Genomic DNA, 22,918 nt, shown 5'->3' with positions numbered 1-22,918 from the left:
GGTTAAATGCGCAGTCGTTTTTAAAGCCAAGGATTTCAATGCGAGTTCTTTGTGTCTTTGAAGCACTTTTTGAAGGCTTGTTTGCTCTTGTATTTTCTCTCTGCTCCATCTTTTCCATTCTTGATCCTAGGTCCTCTTTCAAAGAAACAGAATGATGATTTAGCTGATAATGACGGTGCTGAGGATGAAGGTATTTTTTTTTGATGCCAAACTGATATGCATGACAAGGAACCCTCCGGTTTTTTCTTCTTTGTTTTTCTTAAATTTCTTGTCCTTTTTTGAGAGTGGAGATTTTTTTTCTTGCTCGTTTTTTGCTGGATGTGTTTTGTCGTTTTGGCTTGATGTGACCTGTCTCCCGTCATTCCAGATACACATAATTGTTAATAACCCCTTCATAGGATTTTGCTTGAATATTTTTTAGTATCATTTCCTTTTAATTTTATATGTTGCATCTCACCTAAACAAACCGAAAACAAGCAAATAAACAAACTAATGTTCCTAATAGTAATTCTTAACACTTTTTTGCATGATTTTTCAACCCTTCTGCCTTTTTAAAATATATATTCTGAGGTAATCCCCTTGTTTAAAAAAAAAAAATCCCAAATTGATTATTTTCCAAAATTCAACCAGAAGCCCCCTGCAAAAATTTCCTATGCGACATTGTATGTTCCTGGAATCCAAAATGCCACGTCTGCATTTCCATCAGACTGTGCATCAGTAGTCATTACTGTCCATCCTTTGAGACGACTTTTAATTGCCTGATGTTTAGTGGTTGTGCAGAAATCTATAGAGATGCACAACAAATTAACACATCGATTAAATGCCTGGGCTGTAGACTGTAAAAGAGGTACAGAATCTAATGATAATAATCCTTGAGTGACTGTACGTGATAAAAGCATTTCTTTTCGTGTTTATGTCAGAAAAGAAACCCAGTGAATACTGTCTCCTGTATAATCAAATGAAATAAGAACCAATTAGAGAAGGCTAAAACCAGGAAAGTGCCTGCTCGCTTTGATCTGCACATCAAAAGATTACAGCAACACAAATATACAGTAAGGATCCCACAGAGTATCTCACATGAACTCTCTTGAAAACCGACAGAGTAATCCTCTTAAGCAGGCCCGACGTTATACAGTACTGGGAAAACACTCATCGCCATCAGAAACTTCAGCATCTTCAGAGTCCTGGTCCTGAATTACCTTCCGGACACTCGCAGCTGCCCATCAAGTGTATGTTGTACATCAAGCTACAATGGCTAAAAAATCCTTAAGAAACCAGGAACTGCCCAATGACAGCAACATGCTTTCTCAGATCTACTGTGGATCTTTTAAGACGTCTTCAATGATCACCTGTTCCAGCTTCTTGTTTTCAAGGATTTGTCTAAACAACACCAACTTTTTGGCCTGGGCCTTCCTTTGTTCATGTACATCGTTGGGAGTTGGGAAGCTATTTTGAAAACATATTTGGCTAGGTACTCAATGTTTTGTACTGTAGTAAGAGAGTAACAGAAACTACTTTTTTTGAATGAATGAATAAACAAATAAAGTCACAGCATTGAGCTTGGACAGATAATTACTCTAAATATAAACATATATGAAACTATATATGAAATAGCTGAAAATTTTAATGAAAAAATCTAGTCCCAAACCACATCATTCCACTAATTATTTTGCTATAAAATTTTAATTAATTTCCTTTGAATGCTATGATACAGCTCTGCTGTGAAGCTTCAAGCACAACGCATTTAGCATTTTGCTGCACTACATCGTTTTTGTTCACTAGCTTGTTTGCTAAAATACTTATTGCGCTAGCTTGTTTTTTCAGAAACTTACACTGTTCTGAAAAAGACTACCATTTGTTAACATGAAACGTAGCTGTGGATTTGCTAGTAAGTAAACTTTTTGTGGCGTTGCTACTTTACATAGTTTACTTATGTTACGTTGTACTTATGTTAACGTAATTGAAACATTTACTAAAGAACTTTAAACAGAAAAGTAAACGCAGTGTGTCAAAATACTCAAAGGTCACTATAAACGGACAAAGTCTGCTTGTCATGAACTCTTATCTTGTCGAAAAGCAGGTGATTTCTAAATCAAACAGTAGTTTAACATGCAAAATCCTTTCTTTTGACATACATAGAAACTAATGCTGTTAAATTATTAATCAGAATTAATTGCATCCAAAATAAGTTTGTTTATATAATATATGCGTGTGTACTGTGTATATTTATTATGTATATATAAATACACACACATGCATGTATATATTTCAGAAAAAATATGTTATGTATTAAATATATATATAATGTATATTTTATGAATATAAATCTATACATGTAAATATTTTTCAAAATATATACTGTATGTGAATGTATTTATATATACATAATAAAAATACACTGTACACATACTGTATATTGTGTTAACAAAAACTTTGGAACTTTGGATGTGATTAATCGCAAATTAATCGTTTGACAGCACTACTAGAAACAGCTTGACCTAAATTACCACAGTTTTCAAGTTTCGCTTGAAAGTGCTTCAGTAACTGTTTTTAATCCAACGTATCAGTGAATTTATGTAGCCGAACGAGCTAAACATTTAAGTAAACACGTTATTTAAATTCCTGAGGCCTATCTGCGTGTGCTTTTTGCTAAGTGGAAAAGAGCTGCTGTTTGGCTCTTAGACAGCTGCAGCTGATAGGGCTGAGAGGAGACATATAGCGCACATTAATTATGTAGACATAACACTACCTTATTACTGCACACTGCCGTGGCATCGGCGACAGTTCTCACCGAACAACTCCTCTGATTTTATTTCATAGATCCAGTAATTGGCTTGATCACATCAGTGGCCCACTCACCGATATTAATATATATTCTAATTCGTTTACATTTTTGTTTTCAATATAAAAGCTGCATAAGGACCATATACTTGGATCATCAATCATATATAACAACTTCAAATGCCAAGGGATTCTCCAGATATGACTATTTGCTGGAGATTTACTAAAGCAAACTATCACCAAAATCAATAGCCACTCTTGACACGTTCATTAATCTGGCGCTTTAGTATGAAGGGTACAACGTTTATTGACTTTTTCAAGTAATCTGGCAGTAGGCCCGAGAGACAATGTAAGTATGTGGTCTTAGATTGTGCCAGATTGAAAGTCCAAAGAATTGGGTTACACAAAAGAAAGAAAAAAGTCAAAATTCTTGTGACTCTCTTTTTTCTGCGAACACATCATTTGATCATTTGAAGAAGGTTTTAACTGTTTTTTGATCATTCAGTGGAAGTGGAAAACAACATTGGACCCCATTGACTTTAATTTTATGGACAAAATAATATATGTTTTTAAAAACCCTTTGAATGGACAATATGCACATATGGGTCTCTACTGACCTTACCATTTTCAAAACAGCTTAGCATTTGTAAGACAGGGCATAGTCATTCGTATTTCATCAGTGACAGAAAAACTCCAGTCACATTATCATTTAGAAGTGACGTTTTGGAGAAAGGCCATGGTACACTGGATTTACTGTTGACTTACGACATTTAAAAAAGACTTAGAAGAATACAAACATACTGGTGTGCGCATGCACACGTGAACTCTGGCCTGCAGATTGGGAGTATTTCTGTCACTCTGAAAAGATGACCGGGATCAATGTAATATTCATGCTTCCGAGGGATCACTTCCTGTCATTCCCTCCTCCTGGACTCTGATAGACTCACTGGGCTAGTTTACATTCTTCTGAGGTTTATGAGTCGTTCAGTTCATTTATCAAAATGAATGTAAGATATTAAAACCTAATTAATGCTTCATTTAAAAAAGCCGTGGAATTATATATGAAACTTATGATCTTTTCTATGCATGATCAGAGCTTAATAAAGTACTTTTTCATACAAAGCCACAACATTTCTGGGAAAAGAAAATATGGAAAGGAATATGATGAGACTAGAAATGAGAAGAGACATTAGATGACCTGATGAAGAAGAATCATTGAGTACAAATCTATATTTTACAAGAGGAAAACAAAAGAGATGGGATGGGACAAGACTCGGTGAGACAAGTCGAGACATTATGTTGCCTGATGAAGAAAGATTGTTGTGAGAAAATCTTATGCTTAACATTTTTGCAAGAAAAGAAAAGACATAAAAAGGATTGAGATGAGGCCAAAATGGAGAAGATGAGACATTTAATTTTCTGATGAAGCGGAGAAGAGATGGGCAGAGGAGGTGAGACAAGAGGAGATGGGACGAGAAAAGAAAAGAGATTAGTAAAAAATTTGGTCACTTGAATCTGAGGAACACTGTGCAAATCTCACTTTGAGCTTTTGGAAAGAAGAGACAAGATGGGGCAGTAAAGGACAAAGGTAGATGAGATGACATGAGACACCATGTTGCATAATAAATACTAATTTTTGGCAATCTCACTGTGAGCCCTTTTAGAGAGGCTAAAATTGTGATGGGACACAATGGGGGTAAGGGTTGAATCTCACTTTTAACATTTAAGGACCAGGGGCAGGACAAGGTCAGAGGACACGGAAAGAGACAAGACAAGAAATTACATTGACTGATGAAGAAGAACTACTGTACTGTGTGCAATTCTCACTTGAAGTATTCTGGAAGAGAAGAACAGAAGAGATGGGACAGTGGGCCCAGGAGATACAAAATGAGACTATAAGGGACAAGATGAGACGAGGCGTCTACGTTGCCTGACAATGACAAACCCATCATATGTGTTTTGCATTGAGCATTCTGGAAAGAGACGGAACAGCAAGGGATGAGATGAGATGAGATGAGATGAGATGAGATGAGAAGACGATGAGACATTAAATCACCTGATACAGAAGTTCCATTGTTTGCAAATCACACTTGAAGCATTTCACAAGAAAAAGAGACAAAAGAAGTTAACTGAAATGAGAAGAGAAAACAAATGATGGCTTAAAAAAAAAACTTGTGTGCGCACACATTTGGCAAGAGGTGGACTTGTTTAGGGACCTTAAGAAAATTGTCTTAGAAAATTATTGTTGGTTTTTTTTTTTTCATTCGTTTTTTTTTTCTGCTTGTTACGAGACCTCCCAGAAGCAGGTCCCTGCATGCCCAATAAAATAACTGAGATTTATGTGAAGGCTTTGCAACCATGATGAAATGGCACTCTCCCTCAAGCAAGACGAAAGTTATCATCTGCATCACATTTGTGTTTTGAAAATACCTCCCTCTCGGACAGAGACCATTTTCCCAAAGTGGATTACTTTGCCTAAGCAATGTATGGAAATTTAAAAAGTGTGCTATTTTTATTGCTAAGAGAAATATGGGATTTGAGAAGATGAGGTGAAGCGGCAAGTGGATCCCATTCTGAGAGCACAGATGAGGCCCTCACACTTTAAGTTTGTCCACCTTGTTTCATAGTCATCTATCAAAATCTTAATTCAAAGTATTACTTTGGAAATTAAAATGCCCATTTTAATGCCCACATTTTATTACTGACAGGCCCCTTAAGACAAAAAAAGTTGATCACCAGGAACATGACATTCGTATTGCCTAGGAAATTAACGAGCTCATTTCCAAAAACGATCTAGTCTCAAAAATAAAGCCAATGTGGCCAATTTAAGCAAAATGGGAGCCCTCAGCTCTGAATACATTTCCAGCTGTCTACAGAAATTTGTCGTTTAATAGTTTCTACCCTCCTTTTTCCAGACATTCGTGAAAGCGGGAGCCCCAAACCTGTGATGGTTTTCATACATGGAGGATCGTACATGGAAGGAACAGCAAATATGTTCGATGGAAGCATCTTGGCCAGTTACGGCAACGTCATTGTCATAACCGTGAACTATCGGCTTGGTGTGCTCGGTAAGCAATTCCATTTTTGCTGAACTTAAGCAAAACCTAACCCTAACCCATCATGCATCAGGGTTCCTGGTCATACGCTATCCTCCAAATGGCTTGTTTTAGCATTGTTTCTCTCGACTAAGGTACTATTTTCCTCCATTGAATGATGATTTAGTTGTCTGTGAATAGCCTCAAGCTCATAAGCATAAAACAGGTGAATTGGCAATGGTTCTCTACAGCAGCGTGTGTGCATGAATTATTATAGAAAAGTTTGCTGTAGTTGTACATGATTTAAGGTGATAGTAAATACTGGAACTATCAAAGCTTTATGACCTTCCGGTTTCAACTGCAGAAACAACCTGTGTTTCTCTGACTCTTTCCCCATCGCTATTCCTCTTCATCCTGTCAATTGTAATTTTTCAATTGGGGATTTTTATTTAATGATTTAGATTGCCTCAGGCAAATGGTGTTGGATTAATAAGCTTTGGATGGTTTCTACAAGATAAGATGAAGCAAATGGTGTTGGATTATTAAGCTTTGGATAGTTTCTACAAGATAAGATGTTTGCCAGATGTCTATTTATAGAACATCTGTTATCAGAGGAAAGTTAAGTGTTATTTTTGGTATGTACAAATACGGTTAACACAGAAAGTAATTTCGTTAAAATATCCATTTCAGCAGCTACTTCTCTCAGATTGTGCAATCAAAATTGTCTGCTCTTATACAAATGCATCATTGTGTTCATTATACGTTAGTCAGTGTTTTCATCCAATGATGAAAACACTCATAAATGCGATCTTTTGTTTCACCATGCTGGAGAAACTAAAAATGCTTCTTTTCTTAAGAGTGAATGTACAGTAACTAAAGTAACAGACCCATTAAAGCCACCAAAACCTTTTTGAGGAACAGATATTTCTGATCTTTTCTATATATATATATATATATATATATATATATATATATATATATATATATATATATATATATATATATATAACTGATGCTGTTGAGGGTAATTTTTAATTTACAGTGTGATCAAATTATTGACCAACTTAGTGAATGTTTAATTTGGAATAAGTTGGTTATTGACCAATCATTGGGGCAAATTGTCACTCTTAAGCTGTGATTTGTCATGTAGGGTCAAATTGATCTTCAAAAGTAATAGCATGGATGTATTTTTGAGAGGAATGTCTGTCAAAGGGATGACTTGTCAATTATATAAGAACTATGGGTCACTATAACTCATGCACTGGTCAATTTGTGAAGTGTTTGTTCAAAAATGCTTGTTATAGATATTTTAGAAGGGTTTTTATAATCAATTTAGTGAAGTTGTTGACATCTCTTCAGTATAAGTCACCATTTTGACCAGTGTCAGTATTCTGGAAGATGCTAATATGCTGGTTGCAAGAGGCATCTGTTAATGTGTGTCGTTAGCCTGTTTCATAAAATTTCAAGAATGAATGCATGAATTTTGAAATTAGCCTCAGTTATTTGCATCAGAGTCATCACAGTACATCTCTCCGTTCGTAAATGAGGCTCAATGTGATCCTTCTCCACTAATGATTCAGCTCGCAGCCATCTTCTCTCAGTCACCCTTAGCTTTTTATAACAAATCCACTGTTGATGGTTGGCTATTTTTTTCAAGCTAAGGCACACAGATCCATTAGGGGGTTTAAGCATGTGCCCGCATGCCACGATGCTTAATTTATTGTTGCTGTGTTTTTCTCATGGATGTTTGAGGTTTGGCTAAGCTCCGGAGCAGCTTCTGGGAAAGGTGCTGCAATGGTGAGAGAGCCTAATGGATTATAGCACTGCACACAGTCTGAGTGTCATTATCACAACTGTTATAGATTTATGGAGCGAGGCACTCTCTTCATGCCCCCCTGAATAAGACTGCTCTCCGACAGCTAATCAGCTGGCATAAGGGCCCATTTTACAGAGCGCCACCATTATATATATATTTTTTGCTGGTCTCCCAATTCTCTTCAGCAACTGTCCAGCCAATAGCAAAAAGTGTTAAACCTAAAATAGCACCACAACCATATGGGATAAATAAATAGGGTTAAAGTGTGTGGTTACACTAGCAAAAAAAAAATTATGAGATTTTGAGGGCGAACGAAAGGAAGATGGTCCATTTATCAGTTGTTTGTCCATATATGCTCACAGCTCACACACTTATGGTAACCACATGTCCAAAATATCTGGATTTTGGCTTTGTTTTCCTATGGTTTTGGAAAACATTGTATCATGTGATAAGGTGGGATCTAAGGAAATGTTCAAAGCATTTTTAAGCATTTTTATGTTTTCACTTCCAAACCAAGCAGCTTTCCATTGGTGAACACAGCTAATTTACATGACCAACTTGCCTGTTTAGCTTTTTCACAAACTGAATTCCTATTGAAATGACTGGATTACAAGGTAAATGTGACCTTTAATAAATTTAATGAGAAAAAAAAGCAAATAGCAAATGGAATCATGTTTTCTCCCAACCCTGCTAAAAGCTTAAGCTGGTTTAAGATGGTTTTAGTTGATGTAATATAGTCCTGTCCTGGCCAGGCTGGTGTTTCTAGCTGGTTTAGTTGAACGGCTCTTTGGTCTCCCACTGCACAAAACAAGAAGCTTACACAAATTACCCAGAACTTTTTCTGATATTAATATCACATCCTGTCTACTGCTTTTTAATTCCTTTTTAAAGAGCACCGCTCTCTGCTCGCGAATGACGCACTGAATTACAGTAGAACTGTTAACTAGATCTAAATGGGTTGTGATTTGAGTCATCAGCGCTTGTTAGTCAGTGTGTGAGTGGTTGGCTGGATCCTGCTCTGGTGTAGAACAGATGCAGTCAGCGGAAGAGGTGTGTGCGCTCACGTGCCTTCTAGTTTAGTAGTTTACTTCTTTGTAAAGACTTTACCACATTGCTTACCCCTGTAATAATTGGTTTGCTGTTGTGCTTTAATCATTCCATGTGGCCTAGTGTTGAGGATTATTATTTTTCATGCTTATTAATTTTCTTCTCCCTTGAAACAAATACCCCCGATGTTTCAGTTTCATTAGTCTTTTGCTTTCTCTAACCTCCACCTCTCTCGCATTCTCTCAACGTTTTTGCCTTCAGTGCTGTGTCATCTACTCTCTCTCTCTCTCTCTTTCTCTCTCATTCTCCTCAGTCATGTGCTTGATAAAGTGTAAGCATGCCACAGGGTCTTTAAAGAAGCATGTATGATGTCTGACCCTACTCAGGAAGCAGTGTGTCTGGGGAGATGCTTTATTGGAGTATGTTTATTAATCTTAATAAGCATTTAACAACTGTTCATGATCATCCCTTGTCCATTATATTGCCTCTCCAATGCTAGCAAGTACTGGATGTTTGGGACTTGTGTTGATTCGGGTGGTCAGTTTACCCACACTTTTGTCTTTTCACAAAAATCCATTGAAAAGTTTTAAAAAGGTCTGTGTGTATGTGTATTAATAATCTTTTAATAATAATAAAAAACACGATTAATACATATTCATTATTTTAGTAATTCAATATATTATCAGTCAGTAAGATTTGTTATTATTATTTTAAACGAAATTATTATTTTATTTAGCTAAGTATGCCTTCTGTCAATTGAAATGTGAGTGCAGAGGAGAGTGTAGACATGTATAAAAAAAAATGCAAAGATAAAAAGTAGGCCTATCCCCATTTCCACAGAAAATATTATTGAGCACCAAATCAGCATATATGAATATGTTTTTTGAAGGATGTGACACTGAAGAGTTAAAATGCTGCTGAAAATTCAGCTTTTCCATCATAGGAATAAACCATATTTTATAAATATATTACATAAATATTAAAACTTTTAATTAAAAACTTTATAAAATATTTTTTTTTTATTGTGTTTTAGATCTGCTGCCTTGTTGGTTAAGCTTATTTAAAAAATTTATAATAATAATAATTTACTCTGTGTGTGTGTGTGTGTGTGTGCGTGTGTGTATATATATATATATATATTACTTAGACATTAGGCAGCATTATGTATCACTGCCACCTCTGGTTTTGACCCAGCTTCCTTGCTACCCTACAGATTTAATAGCACTACCCTGCAGATTTAGTAGTCTATGTATGTACATGTGCCTTATTCTAAGTAATGGGCCTCATTGGTCATGACTGGTGGCTGCATTGGTAGAGGGCAAAAAGGCAAGCGACAGAGGACTGAGGACATCTGCCATCAGAGAGGCTTTGCCCTGTGAGCACCGCTAACCGAAGGGATTAGTTCAGCCTGCAAGAGCGCAGCAGATGTCCATCTGGGCCCACTCACTTACTCATGACTTCTCCTCCTCTTCTCCAAAGTCTCTCTCACTGCCTTTCACTATCTCTCTTTCTCGGTTCCTAGTTTTGGCCTGGTTCCACTGACAGGTGGATTGCCCCAGGCTAGACTCAATGTAGTTACCAATAAGTAGTCAAATTTGTTGTGCTGTTGAATCCACAATGGAAGTTTGACATCATGATTTCATGCATTCCTGGACTTAAAGCACAAGTTAGTGAGATCGTGGTGATACTTTGCTTTCTGTGGAGTACCATAATCCCTGGGGATCTTGGGAAGAGGAAAGAAATTTTGGTGTTGATGAGAGTCTTTTTGACGTTAGATTCCTGTTTTTTTTTTTTTTTGTTTACTTAGATGAGGAAAAGAAAATTAGGGGTGTCAAAAGTATAGCTTCTTTGCTACCAGGGTTTTGTGCCATTCCCAGTTGAGTTAAGGAAGTATTTTAAATTCTAATTTGAATAATTCCAATTCCTGAATTTGAATGGAAGTCAACAGAATGCAGAGTTTTAATTAAATTTAAAGCAAGGACATAAAAATAACTAAATGGAAATGAACAATTGTTATCCTTAGAAAGGGCAATTTTGTCAAGAAACCATTTAAATGTTGACTTTTAAAGACACATTTAAAAGTTTAGAAAATAGAAGTGAAAGATCACTTAATTGCAATATATTAAATCCTCATCCTCATCCTTTCCACATTGTTATAGGATTATTCAGAATAATGTCAAAGCTATTTGCAGCTCTAAATTTAGTTGTAAATATTTGCACTTTATTACTATCAGCTTCAAGGCTACATTTATTTGATTTAAAAAAGAGTGTTTAGCATGTTTAGCATAAGCCTTCAAAATTCATTACAATTTTCTGATTTTGCTGCAACATCAAGAAACATTTCTAATTTATAATCAGTGTGGAAAACAATGTGCTGCTTAATTTTTGTCTGAAACTGACTTTTTCAAGTTTTATGACAAAAAAAAAAAAAAAAAATCTTTCTGACCCCAAACTTTTTAACAGTAGTATATGGAACTGTGAAATGGAATGGACAGGAGCTGAACACTGGACCAAACAATCGAACCAGCAGCCTTCGAGTAGTTTGGGGAAGGACGTTATCTTATTTTTGAGGATGAAATAACTGCCTGTATCCTTGGGGTTTTATTTACTGTATCAGGGAGAGAAATTGAACTCAACCCCAGTCACAAGTAATTTAAAGCCCAGAGCGCGCAGGAGGCCTCTGCCATGTCTGGGACTCGTTGTCAGGTTGACCACCCTTACTTACAGCCAAACTGCAGGGTCTGTGAAGCAAGAGGGTCTCAACAGATGGATGTGTCCATGTGCCTCCATCCATCTCTGCCACAGCACCAGAGAATTAGCTGGGTCCGCTTGTGGGCTTTTTTTCGGCTGGGACCAACTGCCACTGCGGATGATCAAGGTGCTCGCCGGGATTCACACGGCGCTGTAGATTCTGCCTGGGGAAAACAGATGGACATGTTTAACACCTCAGAAATGAAAGATGCTGCAACACCAAAGCCAGGGAACCCTCTGAGCCAGGGTGGATTGCATGTAAACCTCAGAGGGTGGAACAAATCTTTGGTTTGGTGCTTAGGTTTTCACCCCCCATGCATTACATTCAATTACAATTCCCAAGGATATTCTCCAGAAATCCTTTACCTTTTTATAGTACCTAGCGGTTCTGCCACATTTATGTTAAAAGGATAGTTCAACCAATGGAATAATTCACATTCTTTCTTCTCTGTAACATAAAGGTATGTTTTGGGCAATGGAAGTCAGTGGCCTCCAATGTCCAACTGTTTTAGACCCTCTTGACTTTCACTGGACAAAAACTGTTGAAAGATTCAGAATATCTTTTGTGTTCCACAGAAGAAGGAAGATCATACAGGTTTTGAACGACATGAGGATGAGTAAATGAAGGCATGCTTTTTGGTCGAAGTGGTATTCTTTTGGGTGCTGCTGCCTTGCATATGATATTTTTTGCCAGTGAGGTGCTGCATATTGATTTACCAGTCTTTTAACTCTAAACTCATTTAGAGGTCAGAACAAAGGACGCTTTTGGAAAATAACTTTTTCCCCAATATTCTGTCAGCATTTTCAGCCCCACTTTTATCAGTAAGGGCAAGACAGGACAAGGCACGTTTGTACGGCGAAGTCAGGGTTGTGACTATCTTTGGGTTTTGATATTCTGTGTCCAATGTACTCTGGGAGTAAGAGATAAGTGAAATGAGCTTTTTCTACTTATAAAGGTCTGCGTATAGATCTAGGGCCCGAGTGTATGGCTGCTGGCACGTCTCATTTTGAAATTGTAAACGGGACTCTGAATGATCCCTCTGCGACTTAGACTTTTGATGGTCTTTCCTCTTTCCATCTTGTCTGTTTATGGAGCCTGCATAAACTGGAGCATACTCAAATATCAGGATTAAGATCATCACATACATACTACAGAACCTTGGAGTCATTCATCTCGGTCCTTGTAACTTGCCCCGATCCTTCACTGAGATTCATTTATGATTTTGTTGCTGAAGAGATCCACAGCTGTAAATTTCCCCCAAATGCAGTTAATCAGAGGTTAGCCTGTAGCCTGAACAGATAAAGATTTATATCTCTAGTCACCAGCCCCAAGCTTCTTGGCTCTTTTAATTTTTTTTATTCTGTTTGGCCTCAACAAAATCTCATTTACTCCACTGGTTTCTGAACTACCTGCTTTTCGCGTGTTTGAAGACTCCCATTCTGGAGTCTTGTGAGGTTGTATGTGGTACCCGTTGGTGTTCAGGACACCCCCACCGCCTCCATGGTGCACTGTGAGCCACTTATATTACGGTTCGTTCATCCAGAACGATTTTTCTTCACATAGAAGCTGCATCAAAGCAAGGAAAGTTTTTATAACAGAGCTACATTCAGATTTTAATTTGAATTGCTTTAAAATGACATGCAGTGTAACAGTCAAGAAAAAGTAGCATATTTTCCTTACACCCTAACTATCATGTCATGATAGTTAACATGAGTAAACGTCCTAATCATTATTTTCAAAATGTTTTAAAATCTATCTGTCTGTCTGTCTCTCTGTAATATAATAATGTATTGAATAGAGAGCTAAATTGCCCACTATAACATCATTGTCTATCTCCATCAACAGTGCTGTTTTACCCCGATACATGATGTCATCGCTCATGGGTGGGCCTTGAGATCTGTGTCACACTACTGGCTTAAAACATGCAGGGAAGGCTCCCTACATCAGCTGAGCCTGTCATCAGTAAACCATGAATCTTTTTACCCTATAGAGACATGCGGATAATGTCTGCAGTGCGCTGTGTATCCGATGACCCAGCGTGATTATTGCCCTTGAGTCTCTGCGCTCGCTTCGCTCTCTATTACAAATATTTTGACTGCTGTCCTTGAGTAACGTGTTATTTTAGTAAAGGCATCCGGCATTGTCTAATACCTCAGAAAATCCAGAAATCCCTTTGAAGGTCAATCTCTTTTCCCCTTGCGGCACAGTGATTATTAGTCAGCCCTGCTAGGGAAAAAATGCGCTATGAAGGATTATGACAGGAGAGCTGTGGGGTGAGTCAAGAATGGTGCCAACTACCCCACTAGTGGCAAGAATATAAATAAATAAGCACGGAAAGGAACTAATAACCGAGCGGCAGGCTCAAAGTTTTAGATCCAGAACGTCAAAACTGGAGACGCAGGTGTTTTAGCAGCTACAGCTGTTTTACATTCTGCCCTGCTGGTTCTAATTACAAGAATCATCAAGAAAAGGAACACTGGATCATTGATATTAATCTCTACGATTATTACTCATTCTCTTTCCTGTATCCGCACAGGAACGTGTCGCTATGGTGCAGGGACATCAACATCCATCTTCATTCTGCAGCACAGCGTGCGAAGCTAAGGATCGGGTTTGCAGGTTTTTTAGCAAGAAGGGGATTTACAGACACTGGCCTTATGGGCCCGTAAGTTCCCCCATTGGGTCAGGGGGAGAAGTGATGTGAAAAGTATTTTATGGCCCATTTGAGAGTCATATTCTTGTATGTATAGTAACTGTCTCCTTTAAAGACTGCTCACAGTATCCACTGGCTGTCCAGAGTGTTCTCCTGCAGAATTGAGCTGCATGTACTGTATGTGGATGTCAGTTTATACCCTTCATACACGATCGGCCAACATATTTTGCTTCCACCCAGTCTTAGTTTTTCCCATTACAAGTCTACAGGGAACCCGGTGTTTATGAAAAATTAATAAAGTGCTTAATGGAGGCAGATTACCTAGTTTGTTGCAGTGCATCTCAAAATAACATTTCAGCCAGTGGTAAACAACGCTGCTTACCTGTGTGTCAGAAACAACCAAAAGCATCAGTACTTTTCGACTTATCAGTAGTGACTAGGAGTGGAAATATTTGTTCAGCAAAAGATTTGATTAGGTTAGGTTATGATTTTGATGCATTGTGCAATCTGTAATTGGGTCATTATTTGATCTGATTCCTTTATTTTGGGATGATTTGTATAAAATATGTTAAACAAATAAGCCGCATACATATTTTGTATTGTATTTGAATACTGACATGAAAACAAAAAAAATTCAATAAGAAATGAATGTACATTTAGTATTGATCCAGTAGAAAAGTTATAGTGCATAAACCAGTTATTTTTAATGAAATTAATACTTTTGTTTTTGCAAGAATGCATCAAATTATGAAAACTGTTTAAATGACATTTAGAGGAAGTTGTAATGTTATAAAAAATATCTACTTTAAATCCGTTTTTTTTTACTTTTTATTTGTTTTTAATTATAAAAAAAATCACAGATTCCACATAAATATTATGCATGCTCTTAACTGTGATAATACGAAATATTTATTGAGCATCAAATCAGCATATCAGAATAATTTCTGAAGGGTCATGTGACTCTGCAGCCTGTAGTAATGATGCTGAAAATCCAATCCAACATTTGCATCATATAATTGACCTAACCGTAGTTTTGAATGTTACTGTGATATGTACCTGTTGAATACCCATAATATATTTACATGAAATTTTCTAAACTAATAAAAATATCCTCAGATATTTGAAAATATCTATAATGTGAAAAATGTGCAAGAAAATAATGCAATGCATGTTGCATACATGCATCTAGCAGTGCCTAATAAGTCTCCTTGGTGTCACTCATGTTGAGAGTGGATGGAGGATTTGTCAAGGACACTGGGATCTGAGAGCTTTGACACCGCTGAGGCTCCTCATGGGATTGTTTGTGGCAAACGTTAGTGCCGCAGAGGGTAAAGAAGCTGTTGGCTGGCAGGACATCAGCCCTGGCCAGTGGACAGATGTTAAGGCTCTCCACAGATTTCCCAGCATCCTTGTGTGCATTTCTCCAGCATATAGAGGGCAGAGAGCTCAAGTGCTTTCCCCATGCTGCTCGTTTCAGCAGCTTGCCTCTTTTTATCGCACGGAAGCATCTCTTTATTGTGCGTGCTTTGTTCTGGCAGCCTTTTCAGAAATTGGCAATCATCATTTCTCACATTGTAGATTGTTATTTTGTGCCAATACAGGATCACAATGATTTTGACATCAGTATCCTGCCGTACTCCTGATCCAGCATCGCTTTCTGTCAATCATTCTGTCAGTCATCCACCAATCTGAGATGAACATGAGTAAAACGCTGCTGTTAGGAAATGCTGCGTCTTTTTTTAGGTTAATGCTTGACAAGACAGAACGGATATTTCTTCCTGCCTACATACAAGAGCCAGTTAGTTTTCCGCCAGTCATAATTTTATTTGTCAAACGTATTATTTTCTTGCCAGTGCGGAGTGGTGATGTCGGAGATGGCATCAGTGATGTCTTTTGTGCGCGGAGACAATTTGCCGTGACAACCCTTAGGCTCACGCTGACATATCCTTGATTATTTTCATGTGCCAGTGCTTGAAACAGTCATGTTGCATTCTGTTTATGCAGTGCTACGCATTTGAAAGCAACTTACTTTGTAATTTGTCACCCATCAGTGTTTTTCTGTTTGTGCATTCTGCTCTGATTATTGACATATGAATAACGGTTCTCCGAGACGGAGCGTAAACCGAAATTCAGCCAATGTGAGCAAAACAGAGCCTACATCTTTCGACAAGCTCAAATTCATACCCGATGACTGGCAGCTGTCCCGACTGTAGGGGTGGGACATTATGTACTGTATGTTTCATGCCTCACAAGCAACTAAAAGCGCATTTTATTAATTTTTGATAATCCATTTATGCGCATCTTCCCAGTATGCCTGTTTTTAAACCTCATGAGGCAAATCCACTGGTGGAAATGTTCAAGGTAATCGATTTTTATACTCGAAAACCCTTTAAGTTGATAATTTATTCATAGTTTAGCAACATGATTTATTATACACTGTCTTCCTCTTCTGTTAACATCTCATAAAATGGTGAAAATGTGATTGTTTTATTCATTACCATGGTACTTTTGTTAAGATATTAATGTATATTTATTATGTTATATATAAAAAAAAACTCTTGCCAATTTAGTCAGTAGGATCTGTTTAAGAAATACTTTTATTTTACAAGAATGCATTAAATTATCAAAAGTGACATTAATAATTACATTAATAATATTACAAAATATTTTGCAAAAATATGTATTTTATTTTTGCATTTTTTAAGTTTAAAGTACCATTTAAATGACCATTTTTTAAAATAAAATAATACTTTTGTTTTGTTAGAAAGCATTAAATTATTAAAAGTGTCATTGCAGACATCCATAATGATACATAATGTAGATTTTTATTTCAAATAAATGCTGTTCTTTTGAAATAGCGATTAGTTAATTCTTTATAATGTTTTTTTCTTCTTCTTTTGTTCTGCCCTATTCTGAATTGGATGCAAGTACAGATGTACAGTTGTGACTATCTCAATGCAAAACTGGCTTCAAACGTTAGCTCTGTGGTGAAAATGTTGCATAGCCGACCAGGGACTGATTACATTGCTGTATGGGAATATTATGAGGGCTTAAACTAAACAGTTACCTGTGCATGAAGCTCCCGGGGATCTTTGTTATGTAAATGCAAGGCATTAAGATTGAATCATAAAGCTTTGTGCCCTTTTTAATGCAATTTTCAGCTAAATAGACTCTATTCAGTAGGCACACTCACATCACCGTATTATTTATTAATTATTATTCTTGTGTATATCATCTAGAGATCTTTTTTTTATGCAAGCTTGAGGGTCCTTTTTATTTTTTAATGCATATTACCTTCTGGAAAAATTGTACGATTAACAAATTTACTGAGCTGAGGAGTATAACCAATGAAGCAAGAGTTGTTTTGGCATAGATATGCTTCTGCAATTCATTCTGCAATTCATTGTCATTAACAGAATTCATCAGAGGGAAGGCAAGCAGAACAGCTCTAGCTTTTTTCCTAGTGGGAAGAAATCAAACTCTGTCTGATCCCAGACACAGAGAAGCAATAACACTGGGAAACGGTGGGCAGCAATGCAGTGAACATTGTGGAGCGTTCTCCTTGCCTCTCCTCTATCTTGTGCATTTCATCAGTCAGGCCCTCTTGGTTTATGTGTTTTTTTTAATGTTATTTCTCCACACAAATTTAACCGTGAAAGATTGTTTTCATTAGCATCTGACAATAACTGGGATATTTAAACAGATGACCGGGTTTCAATTTCATACCCTTGTCACTGAGACAGAATTGTACTACAGAGCCAAATCAAGCGATTTAAAGTTTTCGTTGGAACCAGTGATGAAGAGTCCTGTACAGGAAGAGAGATGCTGCTGTATGTGGTTTTACAAACTGTAAATAAGAGGAAAAACAAGTGTAAATTGGCCATATGTTACAGACCATTTGAATATATGAATATGGCCGCTGCTATTTTTAGCAATCACAAAGCGTTCAACACAGCATCTCGTGCCTACCGGGGAACCATGGTCACATACGTAACCTTGAGACGTTTTATTTATTACAGACCATATAAGACTGATTTTTTTTTGTGCATTCCAACTCCCCTATTTTTACATCTTGTAACATTTTTCATAATGTGCATTAAAATTAAGAGTTAGAAAAGATAATAGAGTTGTCTAAACTCAATAATAGCATTTAAAACAACTGATTTAAAGGGGGGCTACATTGGTGTTTCATGCATTCAGAGTTGTTCACAGTGTGAAAGAGATGGATTCTCATGCTAAACATGGCAAAAGTTTAAAAAAGAATAATTTGGACGAATGACAGATAATTTCTGTGCTGAAAATCTTACTTCCGGGATGGTACAAGTTTCGGCTGTATTTCATCAATCGTGGATCTAATGATGTAGACGATGGTGGAACTCCTTATATGAACATTTCTCACAAAAAAAGCGCGCCCGTGCACACGTCGACCGGAGGAGAGCGAGACAGCGCACATCAACACGCTTCATCTGGAAATCGTTGGCAGCGCTGCATAGGATTTGCTTGAGAATGTCTCCAGATAAGTGTGTTTTTGGATGTGTGTTCTCGTCATTTCAGTGTCGGCATGCCTCCAGGAGCTCGGCTTTTTCCAGAGAGATTTGGAAAGATATATTTTTCTTTTATAGATATGATAAAACTAAAGAATTTTTGGAGATATGAAGGATCCAGTACTACTCTATACTACTGCTCAAGATTAACATGAGATTGGGTGAAACGGTGTATGTTATGTACCCTTTAAAGTGTTAGTGTTTTGCCTTGACAAAATTGTACATATATATGTATACATATATATATATATATATATATATATATATATATATATATATATATATATATATATATATATATATATATATATATATATATATACGTACGTGTGTGTGTGTACAATTTATTAATCCCAGTGGCATTTTGCACAACCATTTATCTAATTGACTAGTCCATTCACAAAAATTGTTCAAATCTGCTTCACATACTGCACGTGGGAATTAATTAATAGATGCATCAATTTACGCACACATTATGGTCTCCACATACTGCATATAATCGCTTTTTTTAAATGCATGTCCATTTCTACATTGCGCTTGATGACAAATTAGCGGCAGGAGAGGTGTGACAAGTTTGTGATTCCCTTTCACACGGGCTGGATTTTGAATGCTGATGGCTTTAAGCATGATGGATAGAGTTGTAATGAATGAAAGGTGAATTAGAGGCATGGGCTTCCCGTCATAACCCAGCGAGACTAATCAACGGCTTCAGAGTCTCTTTTCCCAAGCCCTTCATTCCAACTCTAAGAATGTAATCCAAAGATAGATGTGCCTCAATTACATTGGAATAGATCAAATTTCACACCCATTCATTTGCTAGCAATGTGGCGCATGATAAACATTGTATTGCTTCATTAATAACTAGACGTCACCCTCATTAGACCCCTTTTGAGCTTGACTAACAGGAGGAATCATTAGTCAAAACTAATATTAACAGGTACATCCGATTTTCATACCTCCCACCTTATTAACAGTGAGCCTACCCAAGTGGCCATTAATCACCCGCTGCTGAAATAGTCATGCACGAATGCACGCGCACACACCTGCTGTCATATTGCATCTCAAGTCAAGCAGAAGGGGTGGAGAACACGCATGCTGATATTATATTCATATTTACACGTGCTTCTTGCGTTCAAGAGGCCGCAGATGAAGTCTTGATATTTACTGGCAATTCCTCTCTCGTGTTCGGATCCCCACTCCAGACGTAGAGAAGCGGAAGAGCAAGGAACTTCTTCTTCTCCATCAAGCCAGCAGGTCCATTGCCCTCACCAGCCAAAAAGAGTTTTCTGCAACCATTTGGGGCTTTAAATGGGCTGAGGAAGGGGCTGGGTGATTGACAGGTGAGCACCAGGGCTTAATTCCAGGGAATAACTCCAAAGCCTGAGTAAACAGCCCTCTGTATTAGGGAGTCCAGTGGAGATGAGCCGCCGAGGCGGTGCTTGCCGCCCCATAATCCCCTGCAAGTACAGCCAACATTGCTCTTTTAATTGACTTTACACCCAAATGGGTTTAGCTGTCTGCTGATGGTGAGTGGATCATTATATTCAGACGCAGGGCCCAGTGGTCTCACTCCCAAGTGATCCAGTTCACCAGAGCTCACTTGAGCATTCAGGGGTAAGAGAAAGACGGGCCTTTAACAGACTTATGTGCTGTCTTTTTGAGTGAAACCTCCTCCCTGGTTGACTTTAGCATTTTCACAACAGTTCAGTACTTGCCACTGCAGAAATTTAGTTGATTTACTTCTGTTAATGCCTGATCAAAAATTAATTAGCACTTTGATAAGCTAGTAGGCTAAGCCGTTAGTTTAAGTGAAGGTTAACTGAAAACACAAAGAAAGGGAATTGCTTATTTAGAATTTTTCTTAGCTAATGACTTTTGTATGACTGCATGATTAAGTAAAGAAAAAAGAGATTTGAGATTTTGCTGTGATTGAGATGAAGTGTGTGTGTGTGTGTGTGTTTTAGATTCAGGTTTGCTCTACATGTTTTTAGGACTGCACAATTTGGCCATAACCGTTGTGATTATCAATTTGACAAAATGAGAAAGAAATAAATATTTAGTTCTATTGTAATATTTCACTGTTGATAAAAACAAAAAATCAAGCATTTAGGAAAAACACAATGGCAATGATGATAATAATAAAAATAATAGTACTTTAAAATATGCAATACTAATATTAATTTCTTCAGTTTTGTTGACAATGACTTGTTTATAAGTGCTTCTCATTTAAAGTTTGGGAAGATTGTTGGCACATGTCTATGCTATAAGCAACCCAAACTCACAGCACATGCAGAAATTAAATTCATAATAAACAGCATTTGCTGCGAACCGAGCCATTCTAAGACACTGCAAACGCTGGATCATGAGCTACCCTCGTGTAAATGAACACAGTGCCACGCTGTACCCTACAGCACGCAGTGCATATATGCAATTAATTAAATCACAGTATTTGCAGTTTGATAATCACTCTTCACACATTGGGATTATGGTTTTATTTCTATTATTTGTATATAATGCGCGTGTGTGTGTATTTATATATACGCTGTTATTGAAGTAGTTAATCATTTACATAAGCGCTTGCATAACGCTAATATAATGAGCATTAGAATTAAGTTTCTTTATTAACAATTTAATGCTCCTATAACTTATATTAGGGCAATTATGATATTTACTATTTTTGCACGCTTTCAAATGAATTGTGAATCTAAAATATGCGTGTTAGAGAATGTACAAATGGATAACATTGTTTGTGTCATATGTTTTTGTGTTTTGCTTTGGTACCGAAATTGGATTTTCAATGGTATTAGTACCGAATACTGAAATTTTGGTACCGTTACAACACTATTCCATACAGTTAAAGTCAAAGGGCTCCGATGTTATTTTGGACCCCATTTACTTTTGCTGTATGTACAAAGCCCTTCAAAATATCTTTGTGTATTCCACAGAATAAAAAATTATTTGAAAAGACATTTATATATGATTGTGTATACATTATATATTATATGTATTACATATCCCACTTTTCTGATCATTGCTCTGCCCCAATCATTTGTGTTTCTATATGACACAGGCCCCATTTACTCCAAGTAGAGAGCATTGATCAGATCTGAGCAAATAGTTAGACATCTGCCTTGTGGAACTGACTACCAGCTCATGGTACTCTGATCTTACTAGTTTTATCTCATTATCCAACTTTAAACCCACTGTACATGAAATGACAACAGTTAAGCTGCAGCATAGACTTTGTGATTATCTAAGAATATCCTTTGCTGTTGCTCACACAATGATGTCTGCTTTCTAAGAGGTTGTTTAGTGTGCATTTGTGTATGTCTGTCTAGTTTTCCTCTCTTCATCATTATTGGTCTACCATTAAACAGAGGACGCCAGTGAGCACATTAGCGTCTGCCTGACTCGGCCACCCCCGTTGAGGACTGGAGGCGAGGGGAGGGACAGAATGGACTCTAAATTTGTGCTCTTGACTTGAAGAGATTGTTCTTGCAATTATCGGAGGACCTTTTCAGGGTAAATCAATACAAATGTAACAATCTCGGGTTTGCAGTACAATGGCGTGATCCACTTGACGGATTTTTCCACCCATTTCTTCCGTAAGTGACTTTGCTGTAGAGAGACCAAGATCATCCTCTTGAAAAGACAACTTCAGCAAAATACCCATGTCAGCTGCATGAATGTTTATTTTCAATAACAGTACTTTCGCAAATTAGCGCAATAGTTTGAGCAAACAAATGGCTGTCATAACTGCATAAAAGCTTTAAGCTTTACTTGTTCAGCATGATATTAACATGCTGTATTTGCTATATTGGCTTATTCTGGTGTTAGTCAGCCTTTTTTTTACTGTTAAAAGCTTTTTTTATCGTTAAGGCTGAGCAATACAGATACTAGATAGTTAGCAGCACATTAGCCTTAATGTGAGGTAACAATAGCAAAATGGATAATTTTGTGAGCAAAAATGGCTTGTTGTACAGTATATTGTCAATAGTTTAGCGATATATGAAGCACAGCTTATAGAAAAGTCACTTTGAAACCAAGCTTTTTTTAAAATTAGTTAGTCTGAAACCAGTTTAAATTAAGATTTAGATAGTCAGCGGTCTGTTACGCTAATTGTGAGGTCAGATTAGCAAACGTTCAATAATTTTGAGGGAAAAAGAGGACCATTGTCAATAGCTTAGTTATGTGTGAAGCAGAGCTTACAGAAGTTACTTTCAACTCAAGGAACTTTTTTTTTTTTAAATGTAAGGCTAAAACCAGTTTAAATTAAGATGCTAGACAGTT

The 22,918-nt window shown here is 37.1% G+C and overlaps 1 protein-coding gene across 3 annotated transcripts in view; it reads left to right on the top strand.

Moving 5' to 3' along the window:
• nlgn1 (neuroligin 1) overlaps positions 1 to 22,918 on the top strand; it is a 258,323-nt gene that overhangs the window by 136,282 nt on the left and 99,123 nt on the right. For all 3 annotated transcript variants that reach the window (XM_052568856.1, XM_052568858.1, XM_052568857.1), the window contains 2 exons: positions 131 to 190; positions 5,697 to 5,849. In XM_052568856.1, the coding sequence (XP_052424816.1) occupies positions 131 to 190; positions 5,697 to 5,849 (213 nt within the window). The remainder of the gene's footprint in view (positions 1 to 130; positions 191 to 5,696; positions 5,850 to 22,918) is intronic.

Source organism: Carassius gibelio, chromosome B11 (genome assembly GCF_023724105.1).
Source record: "Carassius gibelio isolate Cgi1373 ecotype wild population from Czech Republic chromosome B11, carGib1.2-hapl.c, whole genome shotgun sequence".
NCBI lineage: Eukaryota > Metazoa > Chordata > Actinopteri > Cypriniformes > Cyprinidae > Carassius > Carassius gibelio.
This window is presented reverse-complemented; position numbering and strand designations above follow the sequence as displayed.